General features: G+C 40.1%; 1 protein-coding gene across 1 annotated transcript in view; it reads right to left on the bottom strand.

Annotated features, from left to right (window-relative positions):
• Positions 1-419: 419 nt before the first annotated feature.
• LOC137997533 (PE-PGRS family protein PE_PGRS26-like) overlaps positions 420-20,000 on the bottom strand; it is a 31,439-nt gene continuing 11,858 nt past the window's right edge. Inside the window, exons 3-12 of the mRNA XM_068843584.1 lie at positions 13,264-13,309; positions 12,463-12,691; positions 11,548-11,771; positions 10,503-10,685; positions 9,570-9,748; positions 8,315-8,477; positions 7,873-7,914; positions 7,102-7,275; positions 1,043-1,210; positions 420-651 (exon numbers count right to left, since the gene is read on the bottom strand). Coding sequence (XP_068699685.1) covers positions 590-651; positions 1,043-1,210; positions 7,102-7,275; positions 7,873-7,914; positions 8,315-8,477; positions 9,570-9,748; positions 10,503-10,685; positions 11,548-11,771; positions 12,463-12,691; positions 13,264-13,309 — 1,470 coding nt within the window. The 3' untranslated portion in view covers positions 420-589. The remainder of the gene's footprint in view (positions 652-1,042; positions 1,211-7,101; positions 7,276-7,872; positions 7,915-8,314; positions 8,478-9,569; positions 9,749-10,502; positions 10,686-11,547; positions 11,772-12,462; positions 12,692-13,263; positions 13,310-20,000) is intronic.

Genomic DNA, 20,000 nt, shown 5'->3' on the forward strand with positions numbered 1-20,000 from the left:
ACCTCTGAACTGAAGTTCTTTTTTCTTGTACTTGCGGCTTTTAATGAAATTCCACGGCCAAATTTGCATTTGAGACGATTCGATGTGTGACTAAGAGTGTAACAGTCTTAAACTTTGAGAGAGTATTTGCGTTCAGCTGGCTACGGTTTTAATATCTTTATCTGACCTCTTGCAAGACATTAAATCACGGCGTGAGGATTGCATTCTTAATCGTTATTTTACAACGAAAATGAAATGTTGAGGAAATTGCTTTTCAATTATTGTTTGGTGTGTGCCTTATCCAAACGTTGGTGGAAAGAATTTCCACCGGTGGGAAGATATTCAAGAACTTAAATTTGAAATTCACAATTAGTACCAGATCCCCATATTACCGTTGGGTCTCCCTTCGACTCGCGTCTATATAAAGGAAAAAAACTGAATGAGTTTATGACGGAGTAGTGTAAATCTTTATTCCTTATAGCTATTAGATTCCATTAGGCAAATAAAGTAGCTGCCTTCTTAAGCGCAAAATTAGACCCGATTAATCCAAATTTAACCCAGCAACTGTAAACTGAACTTAAATCTAATCCGTCTTAGTTGAACCCTGTTTTTAGCCTTGGTGAACGGTGCGGCCTTCCTTCACAACCCAGCGTCCAACTCCACCGCCTCCACCTGAACCAAAGAAAACGCAACAAATTAGTTCAGTGCGTTTTCTTAACCGAAGTTCGTGAGGACATCTTTAGTGGTTGGGGGCCTAGATCAGAACTTTTAATTCATGGGATAAACCCAGCAGTTTGCTCCAATGAAGTAGTTATACTCACTCATTACTGTATGTGTATGCTTATGTATCATTTAATTTGTCCATTGTGAACTTACTGTATCGTGAATGGAACAAGTCGATGACCAGAAGGTCGCGCGAGCTCGTCATGCATGATTTTACACGAAAGTATTATAATAGTTTAACTTTTTCGACGTTACTATCTGATACGAAACACTGACGTCGGACGAACTAAACAATATTTGAATGACAAAACAGTCTACCATCAACATTTTCAGATCTTACCTCCACCAGCACCGAACGCGCATTTCACCGGGTCCCCTCCGGAGATAGAGATTTTTCTGCTGGGATTTCCGTTAAGTTTCCGGGTTAAGATAACCACACTACCACCAGCACCACTTCCCCCGGGGGCGGATCTGTGAGCTTGTTTACTCAAGCACTGGCCGGCTTGTCCTGTCAGCATGCAAGAAGAAAACAAAACTCGGAAAACTGACTTTAACCGGACCCCTCCCAGTCTCCTTCGCAGACGCTCTTTTGGCTCGTCACGCAATCTTGAAGAGGAAAGATTGCGTGACGAGTCAAAAGAGCGTCTGCGACGGAGACTAGACCTCTCCGCGCTGTTTCATTCTTTGATAAACAGAAGGCCACACTTTATAGCAGAATTTTAATTACTGGGATCTCCACGTGTCGATTTGGTGCCAGCCAAATTTACCTGAATTGAAATTGTACGAGCAGAAAGACGCACAAAGTGCTACCTCAAATTTACTTAGTGCATACGTGTTCTCTTGATATTCCTAACCATAGGAGGCCGTCCTATTTAATTAATGGTAATAATTAATTTTACAAGACTTACTACAAATTAGTATTTATAATAAAAATTCAACCGTTTTCTTTTAGCATTGGAAGCACCTCGACAAAACTTAAAAAACTAGACCCTCCGTGAGGGTACACTTGGTTGCCTGTGGTACGTGCAGCGTTCCAGGCAATTTTTTTCAAGTTGGGGGGTCATTAAGACCATTTAAGGGGTCACCCAGAAGTCATACCAGCAGAGGCCCTTTGGCTCACAGGTCCTCACACGTTCGTACGACCAAACAGATCCTTTTCTGAGGTTAAAAACCTGGCTATCGGCCTATTAATTAATCATTTGTCAGAAAGAAGAAATTCCTGTCCTCTTTAGAAAAAAGAGACATGCATTGCTTACGTGTGGTAGTGAAGTAACACAGGGATTTATTCGATAATGTTAACTGAGCTGTGTGTTGTCTTCCAGGAGATTCAAGTTGTCCTTGCGTAATATGTAGCTCTAACAGTGCACGATATTGTTTTGGAATTGTCTATCATCGTAGTGCCATGGTAGAAGTCTTGGGTAAATAGCCTGAGAAGACATGTGGTTACTAGCAAAGTACTGAACCCAGAAAGATTGAAGAAAATAAATGGGAACTGAGAAACATTGGCTTCTGGGCTGACATGTTGATAAACGTCTTTTCACCACAAGTTTTATGCGTGCCCTCTGACCATCTGACAGCTTTGTAATACTAAAGTTTACTAAAGTTTGTTAAAGTTATTCCTTCTCCGGCGGGGTTAGTGTCTGGATGGGTGACCTAAAACATATACCCCTTCGTAAAACAGAAGCATTGAACCGAAAATACTATTAACGCTAACAAATGCGAACTCAGCAAGGTACAGATTTTGTTAGCTTGCTTTATGCAAAAACAAATATTGATGCAAAAGTAAATAAATATTGATACACAGTTTTTAGAAAGAGCAGGAGGAAGTTTCCAAGACGGTCGCTCGAGAATAACATTTTTACGACATAAAAACAACATTAATTTTGAACCGTGAATATAGAATATAAAAAGTTACGATCAGCGACAAACATTTTGGGAGATTTTTGCTACGTTCAGTTTTGTTATTGTACTTTTGGCTGCTCAAATAAATCGCAAAATCGAAAGTGACATGGCCGGAATTCAGCGGGTGCCGTGATTAAGTTACCGCGGCATATTTACTCGCCAAACAGTGAAGCATCTGTGTCAAATGATGGCAAGATACCGGGTTTTCGTAAGTTTCTTTTTCTGTCAAGTGTTATAAAGTTTGACAATAAATGACTGAATTCAAAGCAAAGATCACAATCGCCCAACTCCTCAGTTTGACCATTGTTTCTGCAAAGTCAAAAATTTACTCTCCAAGACGAGGTTAGTTATCACCAGGTAATTCCATCATTTTGGAAATAGCAGCTACTTTATTATTCATCGGCGTCACAATTTTTTGCTGATTTTGGGGCTCATTTTGTTGAAACTCAAGCACGCTTCCAACAGACCTGTTTATTTTCGTGAACTTTCCTGCTCACAGGGCAATACTAAAAATATCCTCCCGTATCACATTTCAACCTTAAGCTCGAAAATTCAATGCACAACATGATATTATAATTCACAAAGGCAGAAAATATCACAGAATCCTTTTCCAGCGAAACATTTTATTGAAACAAACAACATAAGATGCACTAAAACGCTATTCGCGTTGCAATGACTTTCGACGCCATTGCTGGTTAACGAGAATAACAAACTCACGAGGCAGAATGTATATTTATATTTAATTAAGTTAGCACAACAGAAAAACGCTAACCTCATTTTGACACGAAAATGCTTTACTATTGCCATAAAAACTATCCAGTTCAGCTCGCATATTATAAAACATGATGAATTCATAAAGGCCACCTTTACCAGCGAACAATTTTTTGAAACAAACAACATATTTGCTATTAGAAGCAAAAAACTCTTCCTATTTAATTGCGTGCAATCAATCGTGTCAACAATCGTGTCAATCGTGGGGACAAAATAAATTTCAGGTTCAAACCCTTTCCTGAAGAACCTTCTCCTTGAATAACGATGCACAAAATAGTCGACAAGCTTTGTTTTAAATAATTCTTGACTGTCACATTTCCAATTACTATTTTTTACGTGACTTTGTTGAACCCATAAGTTACCAGATAATTTTCCATTTGGTTTCAGTGTTGTACATAACACTACACTCGTGATAAAATATTGGAAATACAGCTCACTTTGATTTCGGCTCGACGGGCGAAAGATTGTTGTCGAAGTCCATTACTCGTCGCTTTTAAGATTCCAGATCATCATCGCCTGTCTTGTTCATCCAATTGACGTTCCCTTCTTGAGCTCCATGAGAGCATATTTTGTTGAAAGATGCACTAAAACGCCATTCGCGTTGCAATGACTTTCGACGCCATTGCTGGTTAATGAGAATAACAAACTCACGAGGCAGAATGTATATTTATATTTAATTAAGTCAGTAGCACAACAGAAAGACGCTAATCTCATTTTGACACGAAAATGCTTTACTATTGCCATAAAAACTATCCAGTTCAGCTCGCATATTATAAAACATGATGAATTCATAAAGGCCACCTTTTCCAGCGAACAATTTTTTGAAACAAACAACATATTTGCTACAAGAGGCAAAAACCCCTTCCATTTCATTACGTGCGTGAAGAGAAAAATCTCAATCGTGTCAAATATGCGCAATATTACAACAAACTAAAATTTCAGGATCAAACTGTTTCCTTGAAAAACCTCTTCCTTGAATAATGAAGCACAAAATAGACGGCCATAGGCAGCCCAAGCGTCACTAGAGAGCGTGTAATAATTAATTGCTCGTGGGAAGATGACCTTTGAGTGCAAGCGGTGTTGCGTTACAGCATAGGCAACGGCTGTCTGTAGTGACGCGAGCTTGGGCTGAGAATTTAAACGCGTTATAAGACTTTGTATGGGAAATAAAATACAGTCGATTATGAAGCCTAACAAATGCTCAATTTAACGTTCATTCAATAAAATGAATCAAAATGACTCACCTCTAGTGTATTCTTGTGCCTTTTGGAGCTTATTTTACCGTTTCGGGAAGTCCGTGTTTTCAATGTTCTAAGACGAAGTCAAGGCTGCACACTACGATTCCGACGGTTGTCAGCTCAGAGGCGGTTTGCGACTCGAAAATCCATCGCAGCCGCTGTTTTTATCACGCAAAGCTAAAGCCACATCATTTGCGAACCTCCGTGAATGTTTCGTCAACAAAAATCCCCACGCTCTTGGCTGGAAATGAGCATTTTCTGCTTCGATTCCACGATAGTTGATGAATTTAACAGCTGCTGATAACCGGACAGGACACGGAGCTTGGGTCCGAGGTCAAATTAACTCCACCCGATGAGGTACATTCATTTCATGTACAACACTTACCCCATCCCCACAGCGGCTTCTCGAACAGCTCCATGGTTAAGAGTGACGCTGTGGAGATGAGGGAAGGGGGGGGGGGGGGGGCGGTGAGCTTCAATATTCGACTGCTGTTTTAAGTATCTGTTTATTACCACATTTAACGTTTGAGCACGTTCCTGCTGCCATGTAAAACAGGGAACACATTGTACCGGTTAGCTTGCTCAGTGCAATCGCATGTTGTAGACCAAGATTAAACATTTCATTCGAATCTCCAAACTGTCCTGTCTTAGTTATCAAATATAAATGTTCAATTAGAGATTTTCGATTGAAGTTTCCGAAGATATAGCTTTTTGCAATTGCAAAATTGCAATTCTAGAGAGGACTTGTGCGCAAATTCTCCTAAGTTAACTTGATTACCAGCTGCAGAAATAAAGCCTATGATTTTAGCAGATACTAAAAGATATGAAGGCTTTAGACAAGTCCATGCCATTCACAAATACTTTGATTAAATAAAGTGTTAGTGTAGGTTGCTCTGTATGCCCCACTTGTCCCCATTGTATCGGTTTTCTGACATTTTTGTATGCAGTTTTCGGTTTTGGCCGAGCTTTTTTGCGGTTTTGCGGTTTGGATGATTTTCTCTTCGGTTTTGCGGTTCATAATACACCCCCAATGCCCCCCTTCTTCGTCTTAGAACATTGAAAACACAGAATTCCCGAAACGGTAAAATAAGCTCCAAAAGGCACAAGAATACACCAGAGGTGAGTCATTTTCATTCCTTTTATTGAATCAACGTTAAATTGAGCGTTTTTTAGGCTTCATAATCGACGATATTTTATTTCCCATACAAAGTCTTATAACGCCTTTAAATTCTCAACGGCTGCCTGTAACGCAACACCGCTTGCACTCAAAGGTCATCTTCCCACTAGTAATTAATTATTACACGCTCTCTAGTGACGCGAACTTGGGCTGCCTATGAGACGACAAGCTTTCTTTCAAATAATTCTTGGCTGTCACATTTCCAATTATTGTTTTTACCTGAAGACTGAGCAGAGTTGATCACAGATCCACTTAAGGTGTTCGATTCGTTCTCTGTCTTTCTTGAACCCATAAGTTACCTGAGAATTTTCCATTTGGTTTCAGTGTTCTACGTAACAGCACACTTGGTAAAATATTAGAAAAACAGCTCACTTTGATTTTCGGCTCGACGGGCGATAGATTGTTGTCGAAGTCCATTACTCGTCGCTTTTAAGATTCCACGGCCTGTCTTGACCTTCATAAGGGTATATTTTGTTCAAAGATCCACTAAAACGCCATTCGCGTTACATGACTTTCGACGCCGTTGCCGGTTATGTTAATCGTTCTACTGTGTCCACCAGAGAAATCTACGCATTTCCCACTACCCTCTCGATCCTAAGAAAATACGCGCAGAAGGCTCTATGCACAAAGACACCACTTAGCAGGGGAGTGACAGGCAAGACTTTTACCGACACGGAAAAAAAAAACACCGAACAAATGCCATCCTTTTTCCGACTGGGATTGCCATACGGCAACCCAGTAAAAAATGTTGGTCCCGTTGCAAAGCAATTCCATGTATAGAGAGTGAGTACAGAAACAAGTGAACAGGTCTTACCAAACAACAGATGATTGTTTCGACCTCCCACAGTAAAAATTGCTACACAGAAAGAAGTGATGGCTAAACAAAACATCACATTTCGTAGAGTTTTAGTAGCCTGCGAAGCAGTCGATTCCTTGCCAAACGCTGCGCGGGAAGATCGAGTAAGCAAGCGGGTGAACGAACGTGACTGGGGTGAGTCAGGAGCCCACAAAGTAAAAAAAGTAGGGAGGAAGCGGGGAGGGGGTAGAATCGACTGCTTCGCAGGTTAGAATTTTAGCAGCCAATAAAGCTAAACAGGAGGAAACGATCCGAAGGGGTCTCTTCTGTCTTTTCTTTTTTCTTCAAGTTCTCTGTCAATTTCGCCGCCTTCTTGATGGATAAAAGTCAGTGATGCTGTTTCAATTTAATGCAGTCAGATTGGTTTGTCAACCCTTTTCCCCAGGATCTTACGGTGACGCTGGAAACTAAGCCAATAAGACTCCCGTACGCAAGCGCACGGCACATGATATTACCTTTGGCCAGAATCTCTCCATCCAGCGTCAGTTCGTCGACCTGCAAATAAACCAGGCCGCCTCCATTTCCTCCTCCACCCCCTGGGACAGAAAAAGCACTACCACCGCCTCCTCCACCACCCCCACCGTAACTTAAACGTGACCCGAAGTCCATGCTGCCGAATTGAAGCCCACCTACGAAAAACAAGGATCCCTACAGTTTATACTGAGTTCAAACATGTCTACATGAGTTTTTCAAGGACATATCATTCCAACTCAGAAATGTATCCTGCCCATATATCACAAACAAAGACAACGGACGATGTAAACCTATAACATTGTAAGTAAGTAAGTAGGTGTTTGTTTATAGTGGAAGTTCACTTAGCTATCAAGCTAGTTTACGGGCACCCCACTTTTAACAATGTGAAAGAACAATTCGAAGTTAACAGAAACATTATTAAGAACCCCAACTGGCAGGAGGCAACCAGTTGGCTATTTACAAAGCGTGGTAGAGTTGAATCCGGGGCAACCGGAAACAAATCCTAGCCAGAGGTTAGAACGCGGGATTTGAACCCGAAGCAGCCGCACGCAAACCCAACGCCCTAATCACTCGACCACGCTGCCTCCGTTACATTTGCATTTGCCGGTTAAATAAACTATGTTCCCAATCATTTCGGATGAGACAGTTCCGAAAAACGTCTTCCTAAATTGCATGTGTTTTTAACCATTGCTGCTGTCAATTTAAAATAGCCATTCATAATCAGTACAATGAAAAATTCTTGCGAGGCTTACCTCCTCCTCCTCCACCGCCGTAGGGGTTACCACAAGAATCGCCTGAAAATTAAACGAGCACAAAAACATTATGATTAACTGTACTAATAAGGCAAAAAATCAGTACATTTTCGCACTAACGCTGGTTCTATGTTTACAACTGGGATGCAGTATTGCTGCCTATTGTACCCATATTTCAATGATTTAAATTTTTAACATTAGAGACTTAATATCGTAAAGGAAAAACAAGTATGCATCATGCCAGTTTCATGTACTCATTGACCGACCAAATCCGACAACGGAAAATTAAACATGCTTGAAGTGAGATATTTAATTTGTCTTTATATCCAGTGCTATTTATAACGTTTACTAGTTACTGGGTTTATCAGGTAACAAGGGATCATAATGTTTCTTTTGACGCTAAATAAATCAATTTGTGGGTGATTTTGGAGTGATTTGCTACCTCCTCCTCCTCCATGAGACGCCGAGCCCGCATTTCCTCCTTCTGCACTTCTGTCGTAGCAATGTGGAGCTTTGTTGAGAGGGTAGCTTCCCGGTTTTCCTCCATCACCTCCATTTCCACCGGGACAACTAGACTGACCACCTCCTCCAGCGTTTGTTCCTATCTGATGAGCGACAACAAAAAACTTTTATTATATAATAACCCTTCAACTCCCAAGATCTGATTATTAATTCTCCTTTCGAGGTGCTACACAGTTCCTTGTACATTAGTTAAGGTTACATAAAGAAAACACCCGCTGGCTAATAAATTTGTCTGTGATTCTCATCACCTGTCCGCTGGACGATGTATTAATTTGATTTGAGAAGCATGAATTGCAGCTGAAAATGCAACAGAAGATTTTTATCCTAAAGCTGTTGTTAGTTTTGGGTCATTCTGTTCGGAAGACGCAGAACGCCATATTTTACGTTCCAAAGTGGATCCATCATCCTTCTGGGGAATCAGGTTCTGACCAAATAAACAAATAGCCTCAAACAATGTCCAGTTTGAAGATACAAGTAATCATCGCAGTTATGAACACTTCTAGAGCAGTAGTGAAAATAAAGCCTAAAAATATTCACGCTTAGTGCCGCACATCGCACAAAGAGCGTTTTCAAATAAATCGCAATTAATTTTGTAAAGGCTCGTTTTGTTTATTTGCGGAGTTTTCTTCAAGCTTTTTGAGGAAATGTGAAACTTTTACACCATTTTTTCTCTGTTCAAAGAATTATCACGCTAGAAAAGCATTTTCGACTCACATTGAGAGTCCCAGATGACTGCGATTGTACGATATTTAAGTCAAAAGCTCATAATTTGCATACATTTCAATATCTTGCAACCAGAGCCACACTCAATGTGAATTGAGAATGTTTTTCGAGAATGATAATTCTTTGAACAGAGAAAAAAAAGTTTCATATCTCTTCAAAAAGCTTGAAGAAAGATGCGGAAATGAACAAAACAAGCCTTTTAAATTTAATTTGCAATTTATTTGAAAACGTTCTTACAGATTTTTTTCCAATAGTTTACGCTCTCAAAGTTTCGTTAGGAAGTGTGGATAGATTTAGAGACAATTGAGATTTTTTTTTAAAATGAGCGGCCTCTCGTTACCGTTGTTATGGTAACAACTGTTGCTTGGAAACCTATGAGAAATTAAACTTTGGTCATACGTCGAAAAGATGTTATGGTTCCAAGGAAATCGAAGCTTGCCTTAAAGACCTACTTTTCCAGCTTTTCCTCCTTTGCCGCCATCGTTGCCACCACAGCCACTTCCCCCACCACCTCCCCCACCGCCAGAGAAATGTCCACCGCCTCCCCCACCTGCAGCTCCATCGTCACTGTTTGCCCTGGAGTCTGCTCCACCTCCCCCAGCATTGTAACCTCCCGGACCGCCTTTAGAACCTAAACAAAGAGAGCGCAAACTACCTCTCAGTTTAAAATTGTGTAAAGATGAGTCATCGAATTGATAAGAGATGCAGGAGGCTGAAGAATCTCGTTATTTGTTTGTAAATTAAAACTGAACTAAACACAGCCTTCTTTATTTACAAGCCATGGAGGAAGTCTTGAATTGTTAAAATTCAACGAGGCTGCCGATCTAGCTCTGCGTCAGGCATTTCAAACAACGTCTATCATATACCCTCAGTCTCAAGTAGTGGATTCTCCGAGTGAAAACCAGGAAGTTATCTCAACTGTCCCTAGGGTAGAAAATAAAAGCATCACGACGTTTAAAATTGAAAGCATCGGAAACAACTATAATTCAGAGATTACCAATATCATGCCACCAATTTGTAAGCCCTGAAGGTTGGTGTGCAAACATTATCTTAAGAAACTGCCAATAAAGGGATTATTATTAAGTAAAGTACGATCGTCCGGGTGAGTGTAGTCCTGAGAAGGACTGTTTGAGATGACATTGACTGACGTTTCGACAACCTGAGCGGAAGTCATCTTCAGAGTCACTTGACTCCTGGGTTCAAACCATTTACAAAGGGATTATTCCAGACGAATTCATGGTAACAATCTTTAAAGCAAAAACAGTTGTTTCTAATGTATTGGATTGTCTAAAGAAAGTGTTCTATCTCTGTTACTAGTGCTGATGTTGACCAGTTCTACCGTTTACTATCGCGGTTCATCCTCCTCAGTCACTTCCCTTGCTCACCTTTACTTCCTCCAGGTCCATCCCCACCACCACCGCCTCCGATTCCGTTTGTGTTCTTTGCCCATGACGCGCCCGAAATGTCTCCTCCTTTGCCCATATTTGGCTCTTTCGCGGGACAAAAGAAAGTCTCGCCACCAAGACCTCCACCCCCTCGTCTGTCACCTCCAGTACCCCCGTGGAACCCTGAGAGGAAGTCAAAAGTATCGTTAAAATATCAAGTCAGTGCAGGAACGAGAGGTACTGCATTATTATTTTCTAAAAGAGAAAAACACACAAGCAAAAAAAAAAAAAAAGGCACATTAAAATTGATGACCAAAATTATGGAAAAGATTGAAAAAGTTTGTTAAAGTTGACAGCTTATTGAAAAATATAAAAATAAGAACGAAGTGTACATGTAGCTTCTGACTAAAACGTGGTTGCGTAAGGCGGGGGTAAACCCGACCGCCGTTTTATCGTCGCTTAACATGGATTTAGTGTTTGAAGCAATCAAAAATACCTCTCCTCATTACACGAGGCTATGTTGTGGGATATTTTGTACATTTTTGGGGGATTTTTGGGTATATTTGGGAAGAGATGTTTTTTTCTCAAAGGATTAGTTAAATTGAGGGGAATAGGAAATATTGAAGATTAATGAAGGTTTGAAATTGGAATTTGAAGTTGAAAATTAGTAGATGGGCACCAAAACAGTTCCACACCAACCAGCAGTGCCCTTGTGGGTGTCAACTGTCTGGTGGTGTTTCAAAACGTTTTTTTTTTTTTACATTTCAATCCCTTCTTTAAACTCCTTCTAGTTTCACTCCAATTCACGTTAAGCCCCACCTTAATTAGCTGACAAGTCATGCAGAGTCCTTTTTGAGGAGCTAAAAAAACTAGATTGACTAGATCAACTTGCAACATAGTCAAATGTACGTATTATTTCCATATTAAGACCTATTAAGTGATTGTTAACTAACACGACTGAACGTTTCCCAGCTTACGCTGAACATTTTTAGTCAATAAAGTATATATCTTATCTATCTCGCTTTATTTTATTTGTTTTAGTTACCTTTTCCAGACATGTCGACTTTAGAGGTTTGATCAATGAATAAAATCCTTGCCTTAAAAGCTAGGATTCCCCCGAGGCCATCTTTTTGCTCGTCGCAAGTCAGGACGCAATTGTTGCGCAAAGAAACTTTACCAAAATAAGGAAATATTTGGGCGATTAAGCAGGTGTGTTGGTCTTTCACGAGAAACATGCCGTGCGGTTGGTCCAAGGTAACATGGCAGAGCCTAAAATAGATGTTAGCAAATTACAAAGTTAAAAACTGTTCAAAGCAATAGCTCAAGCCAAATAGTTTCATTCCTTGAGGTTCATGACTGGTATCAAGTCACAAGTCTCAACTGTAAATCTGCATTTACAACATATAGACCCTATGCAAAAATGGCTGCCTTTAAATCATTCTTTTGTTCAAATTCAAAACAGCCCAACTAACCTCGTTTTTGAGACAAAAATTCTTAAGAATTTGTTATCCCGAAGGAGGTTAGTTGGGCTATTTTGAATATGAACAAAAGAATAATTTAAAGGCAGCCATTTTTGCATAGGGTCTATTAGTTGTGCACACTTACCACTAACTATTTCCAGTTACTGCGAGCGACTATTTGCAACTGAGAGCCAAAAAACTAGCTTGATGAACTCCCGACCTTGTCAGTACACAACTCACAACTGAATACCATTCTACTATTGAAATTCGTATGCTTATAATGAGATCCTCAACTTGAATTCGATTGAAACCGAAATTTCTGGCTGAGTAGTTTGTTTACACACCTAACTTTGAAAACCTTTGAAATCCTATGGTTCGTCAAATGAAAGCTGACTTTGATAATCTTATATTTGTACACGTTAAAATGAGAAATCTCAACTTTCATTCTGAGACGGAAGAGAAGTGGATTACGTAAAAGGAAACACCAGAGACGTTCTCACCCTTTGTTGGCTCTAGTCGAGTTAACCGACTTCACTGTTACAATCTTGTACTTGCCATAGTTTACAAGTTTTCCACTGCTTACAAACAGCAATAACTGATCTCCGGCTTGAGGGCCTGTTGTGCAATTTGACAAATGTAGCTGATCCCAACTAAGTCGATTCACTTTCCAAGAGGGAGAAAACGTCTTACAGGCGTTGATTGTTTTCCCATTGCACTCAAATGCACTGGCTGTAAAATAAGGAATGTAACAATCAAAGCCATTCGGTAGTCAGTGTACCGCATGTATTGTGGAGAGTTTCATTCGGTTACTGAGAGGAGAGAATTTGCCCGGATTTACCTATACACTTAACCGTCGTTCCTTAGAAAATAAAAGATTACTGAAGTAGTAAAATATACACCTTTTGATCATCATTTTGCTAAGCATTAATTGAAGCCAATTCAGTGATTCAATTGACTTCCACCGTTTCCCTTTAAATGGGTGGTTGGGGGTGGGGGGGTTGGGTGGCAGGAGAGAAATAGAAAATTTATTAAGATATAAAATTACTCCCCTGGCTGGTTGAATAACGATAGGTCCCATAAGTGCCCACGCCCACCATAAAAATTCGTAACATTTAGATATTCAAGAAAAGACAACACCAAGCTACTTGGACTACTTGGTTTACTAATTTAAAATTTCTAAGAACACAAAACTGTTTGACACTGTTTCCATAACACGACGTTTCTGTACCGACAAGATATTGACTGCCATTTCTTTTTTCAATGTCACATTTAAGCAGAGTAACTTCGAGGTCATATCTTACTTTCAGGATCAATCGAGGTACAATTCGAGGAACATCCGCAAACAACCTGCAGAAAAGGAATTGAAGTATTTTCATTCTTACTGATATTATGTGCATGCAAATGTAATTTCCAGCAAAGAATGTACAGGAGAGTAGTCTATTAGGGTCAAAATTAACCCCTTTACAGTCGAGGTAAAGTCGAGATGTCGTGGTAAATCATTATCATTCAAACTGCCTAGGCAAAAATGCCTTCCTGCGTACTAATAGGTGTCGAGGTTTACTAATGAGCGTCACTCTAGTACAATGAAAACAATAAACTTGCCTACGCTTGCTGTAACTTAGTTGAAAGCATTAAAATATAGGAAATTATTTGCATAAAACCTCAGTCAGAAGAACTTGCACTGATCCGTCCATTCGAAAAACCGCTTAGTTCTGACTGTTCATTTATTAAGCGGTAGTTCCGTTCAAATAACTCAACAATTCTATTGTTTTCCCTCCTGCTCCTCCTCCTATTGTTTTATCACCATATAGTGAACATCAAGAGTTAGAAAATCCAGATTTGGAACCAGGGGGAAATTCAGACGTTCAATATTCTAAAGAACCGCTGACACTTTTCTTGACTTTGCCTTAAATGAAAAGGTCTTTGCTACTATTGCAACGGAGAGAACGTTTACGAAAGAGCAGTAGTCAAATGCCCTAGATGTTTCTGGCATGATGGTTAAAAGATTTGTCCGATATGTGCAGATCAAATTCCTGTTGATCGTACACACTTGACAGATGTGTTTATTTGGTGCGCTGACTGCCACGCGGTGAAACACATTGATACATTGATTCAAAGACTTCAAAAAGGACTCATTATCCTCCAAGCGAAGATGAAGACGCTTGTTTGCATCCTAAAGATTGATTTCCTGATACTTTGCTCATAAACATTTTGTAGTTGCTGTGATTTTGGTGTATTCATTTCAAATCTCTGTGTATTATTTTTGGTATTCACTATTAACAAGCAATAAAGTATCTTGAGAAACTCGTTGTTCAAAAAGATTCATTAGTCGCGTGTTTAAATTGAGCGCTGCGAACTTCTATTGTTGTAATTTCAATGGTAGAGCAAAATGATCCCAGAACCGCAAATGATCCCAGAACCATTTTGACCGCAAATCATCCCGAAAAAAAAAGTAAGGAATGGCATGGAGGGTGGATTGGTGTGGATAGAGAATTAATGTGAAGAGCGCTTATTTTTATTAAAAGCACTTTAAATCATGCGTGGCTCACAACAGGTTTCTGCCTCATTATAGTTTTCAAGAAAGAACATGGGAAAAAACAAAACTGCAGTATTGCATGTTGAACCAAAGCTTATAGGCTAAAACATTGCGTTCTAGTTATGAATGTTACGATTGTTGCTAGCCAGGCCCGGATGGCGTCCTTTTCGCCTCGTCAAAGAGATCAGTGGGCCGTTTCTCGAAAGTCCCTTAACTTTTCACATGTCACAATTCCCTCTTTATATCCGATAATTAAATGTCAGGCAAATTTAAACTATAATGAGGCAGAAACTTGTCGCTAGCCATGCATGATTTAAAGTGATTTTAATAAAAATAAGCGCTCTTCACATTAATTCTCAATGCAGACCATTCCACCCTCCATGCTATTCCTCATTTTTTCGGGATCATTTGCGGTCCAATATGGGGATCATTTGCGGTACATGTACAGTTTGGGGATCATTTGCGGTTCTGGGATCATTTGCGGACCCGTACAAAGCTGTCCCATGCGCTTTTCCGTTAGAGTTTGTGTGCAAATATCGGGTTGAAAGAAGAGTTAAGATCACGCGTGCGTTACTAACGGAGCAGAAAACGCGACCAGTTAGCGAAGCCGAATATATTCTCTCTTTGTCTCGTCAGCAAAGCTGAGCGTCCGGATATCATCGAGATTTAGATATTTAATTGAGATAGAAGAGAACGTAGTTTTGAGAAGAACGAACTCACAATTGGCATATTCATTGATCTAAAGAAGGCATTTGATACCGTTAATCACTCCATCCTCTTAGATAAATTAAACTTCTATGGTATTCGAGGCACACCTTTTAACTGGATGCATAGCTATCTCCTCTCTCGTTCTCAATATGTTCAAATTGATTCCTGGAAATCTCCACTGCTTCCAATTAAATGTGGTGTTCCTCAGGGTTCTGTGTTAGGGCCACATTTATTTCTTATATAGGTACATTAATGACATTTTTTCATGCTCTAATTATCTCTCATTTATCCTTTTTGCAGACGACACTAATATTTTCTTTCAACACAAAAATATCTCTGAACTAACTAAAATTGTGAACTATGTCGAACTTTCTTTTGTGGCTACCTGGTTCAAAGTGAACAAGCTAACTTTGCATCCCGACAAGACTAAATTTATTTTATTTCACCCTGCAAGAAAGAAAATAAATCTTGATGGTCTTTCTATTAGCATCGATAAGAATAGTATTAATAGAGTAGAACACACAAAATTCTTAGGTGTTATCCCCCATCAAAACCTCTCATGGCAGGCTCATATAAAAGGGATTTCTTCCAAAATTGCCAAATCCACTGGGATTATTATCAAATCACGACAGTTTTTCTTTTCTAATACTCTTTGCACATTATACAACTCTTTAATACTCCCATATCTTCAATACTGTCTTATTATTTGGGCATCCACTTACTCTTCTCATTTACAACCCCTTTTCCATCTCCAGAAGAAAGCTTTAAGAATCATTACTCACTCTCCACCACGTGCACATACTTACCCACTCTTTAACAAATTCCAAATACTCAACATATTTAATTTTTATAAGTACCAATTTTTTTGCTTTGTTTTCCTTCACATGCAGCAGCTCTTGTCCTCTCCTCTTTCATCTCTTTTCGTTCTTAAATCTGATTGTCATCAATATCTCACCAGGCAAAAAGACAACTTACATCTTCATACTCACAAATATTCTCTTTCTCTTCGGGTACAGGGTCCTCAAATTTGGAATGACATTCCTCTCTCACTTCGTAATTCACTTACTCTTTCTAGTTACAAACATAAACTCTAGATCTGAGAGATTATTTTTAATCATTATAAGTTTAAACTAAGTTGAACGCAAATTCTTTTTTCTCCCTTCAAACTCTTTTTTTTTTATCACTTTTTGCACACTATCATTATTGTTATGTTTATTTTGCTTTATGTGCGGTAATAATTATTTTTATGTTGTAATAGTTTGCCTTTTCTCTGTAAATTTTGTACTTATTAATTTTTATTCTCATTGTAACTTAGCAGCACAGTGTAACTCTCTGACCTACGCCGTATAAGCCTCTGGCTTTGGCATCTTATTATCGTTAACTTGTGCTTTGTGTACTTATTTATCAATTAAAATCAAATTAAATCAAATTGAAATAGGGAGTTTTTAGTTCAAATTTCTGTGTGTGTGTTTTGGTTATTTGAACGGAACTACCGCTTGATAAATGAACAGTCAGAACTAAGCGGTTTTTCGAATGGACGGATCAATGTAAGTTCTTCTGACTGAGGTTTTATGCCACACAGCAAATGATTTCCTATATTTTAATGCTTTCAATTAAGTTTCAGCAAGCGTAGGCAAGTTTATTGTTTTCATTGTACAAGAGTGACGCTCATTAGTAAAGCTCGACACTTATTAGTATGCAGGAAGGCATTTTTGCCTAGGCAGTTTGAACGATAATGATTTACCTCGGCACCTCGACTTTACCTCGACCTTACCTCGACAGTAAAGGGGTTAATTTTGACCCTAATAGACTACTCAGGAGAAATCTTAATTAATATCTCGCTTCGATAGCCAATCAGATGGCGAGAATATTTTAGCTTCGCAACTCTACTTGAAATTTTCAGCTGACCTGACAGTCGAGCGAGTTACTATAGGCACTTTTTGCAAGCTGTCTTTATAATTTGCTTACCCGAACCGGCCTATTCTCATTCTACTTTCGTCTCTTTTATTCTGTCCGAGCAAATTCCAACATTCGCAAAAATACTAAGCTCCGGTTTGGATGAAGCAAGATAACAGGCGCCACGCAGGGGGAGGGGCCGGGGGGACCAGAACCCCGCCACTTTTGTGGAAAAAATAATAAATTTATTAAAATACACTTCCAAAAATGAAGAGTAATTTCACGGGACTAAAGTGGTCGGCCGTGGGAGGCGCGATGGCCTCATGGTTAGTGCGCTCGACTCCGGATCGAGTGGTCCGGGTTCGGGGCCTGGCCGGGGACATTGTGTTGCGTTCTTGGGCAAGACACTTTACTCTCACGGTGCCTCTCTCCACCCAGGTGTATAAATGGGTACCGGCGTAATGCTGGGGACTAGCATCCCATCCAGGGGGAAGCATAAATACTCCTAGTTGCTTCATGCTACGGAAACCGGAGATAAGCGCCGGCCTTAATGGGCCTTCAGGCTCGTAACAGAGACTTTACCTTTACCTTAAAGTGGTCGGCTACAGCTGGCCGACCTCGCAGGAAAAAAATTCTAATTTATGACTGTTTTAGAGTCAGCAAGCTCCCCTCAATTTACGAGGTTGGTGCAGGCCCCGCACGATAAAAACTGCTCCGCGGGACCTGGATAATCGAAGTGTGTATCCCACTAATTGTCGTATTTTCATCCTTTGATGTCCATTCCTAGTTCTGGGAATGTAACTGTCAACACGCTCAACCATGTTATATAACTGAGTGTTCGGTGGCGGCTCACTGGGAATTGTACTTAATGGTAGCTTGTCTTAGACAGTGGCGGATACAGACCTTGAGCTAAGGGGGGAGGGGGTGGGGGGGGCGGTTTTTTTGGGTGTGTGAACCCAAAAAAAATTTTAGCCTCAATTTTTACCAGAATATATACTTAAATATTTTTTTCCAATACACAGGTCCGCCACTGTTAGAGGCGCTCGAAGGGGAAGAAGAGGGGGATTTCGGGCTCGCGAAAGCGCGCGCGAGGACGAAGGGAAGAGGGGAAAGCCTGCAATGACCCTATTGTTTTATTCGAGCCACCTCCTAATCAAAAAGATGATGCGATAACTGTGAAATGTCTGGCTGCAGGTGCTGGTTGTCAAACAACATCTAATCAAGAACGTTTTATCCGGCGCCCGAAACAAGCAGTCCTCGAAACTGAAAATCGCGAAAGACTCCATTGCCACAGAAGGAAAGAGAGGATACCACCAGCAGGAAATCACAGGGTTTGATTTAGGTAGAATTTTCCAAGGCACTGATTCATTCTAAGGTGCTGTCAAGCGGTAATGTAGGTGAACTCGATACTTCACGTGGTTTTTTTGGTGTCAAGGTCGTGATTTGCTATACACGTGGAGGCGTCGATGGGAAGAGGCAGTCTTTCCCAAGTCTCTTTTTGTTGTGCAAGCAATCAAAAAACCAATCTCGTTGCAGCCGAGAACTCGTTTTTTTTTTTCAACATCCAAGTTTCTTTATCACATCATCAGGTTTCCAATACACAGCTTGCAGGTTTTCTAAAGGTACAAAGGCCCAATGAGCCCGTACATACATCAATATAATCATAAAGGCCTCAAACGTACCGACTGTTGCACGGCAAGTAAGCAAAATGGCGTTTGTTCTTTTTCATGTGAGAAACCGAGTCAAGCGGTAACAACATAGGTCCGCAACATAGTTATGCGTATGGTAGCTACACTTTTTTATCTTCGTTCCAGTCTAGCCGCGTTGTTGATGTCTTGCACTTTCGCGAGGCACTGTAAAGTATTGGTAAAATATAAAGTGCCTGCCAAAAGATCGTAAAACTTTCTGAAATATGATCATGCTGCGCGAAATATTCGTAGGGGCTTGCTTTTTTCCTTTGGAAGATAGCGTCATTAAGATTTTTGCATAATAGCGGCGCTCCGCGCGCGCCAAAGGCGCGCGCGCGGAGCACCATAGTTAAGAAAATATGGTAACCCATCGATGTGAGAAAATTTGGTTTTATAGCCATGACGTCATCAACGCCCGTACGTCCGTCTGCCCCTTCATGTATGCCAATGTGACCAGTACACGTAACTATATCACGGGCTAATTAAAGTTTAGAGCTCATCCAGGAGGCAATACTACATTTGACACTAACTAGTTTACAGCAAGCACATGGGCATTTTGTCTGAGCATGCGCGAAGGGAATCGAATTATTCGAGTTCGGCGCCATTGTTATTTTGAACGCGCTGCCCGCGGGTTTTTAAACGGGCGATCTACACTTTGAAAAATATTTTGTCAAGAGAGATGAAAGATTGTAACGAAATTACACACTTTTCTATCACTATGGATATTCTTCGAGTTTGTTGGGAGTTCGGATGAGAATATTTTAATGATCAAATTGCAAACAAAACGAGATAAAGGCCCAAAGAAGTGGAGTTTGGCATTTGATTTACCGAAGTTCAAGATGTTCACACGAGAAGACAAATGATGCAGGCTAGTTTGAAGATGTTGAAGCTTTATTGTTTTGAATCACAGGGCTGCATATTGACACGATCCTCAGATAAACCACCCTTTATGAGATGGAAATTTTGAATTTGAGCTGATTTTGCTTCAACTTTGAAGTAAGTTTTCATCATAATTCCGCCGGCCAAATAACATTCTGTCTTCTTCCTCTTTGCACCCGCTTGGGACTCCAGGCTTTAAAAAATGCGCTGTTTGTAGGATTACAATGTTATTACAACAGCTTTTGGCAAATTTTTATTTGGGAAGTTTTGATAGATTTTCCAAGTCGTGGATCACAGAAGTCTTCTGTCTTGCTGCTCTCCAAGTCTGTTG

This window comes from Montipora foliosa, chromosome 3, assembly GCF_036669935.1.
Source record: "Montipora foliosa isolate CH-2021 chromosome 3, ASM3666993v2, whole genome shotgun sequence".
In the NCBI taxonomy this organism is placed as follows: Eukaryota; Metazoa; Cnidaria; class Anthozoa; order Scleractinia; family Acroporidae; genus Montipora; species Montipora foliosa.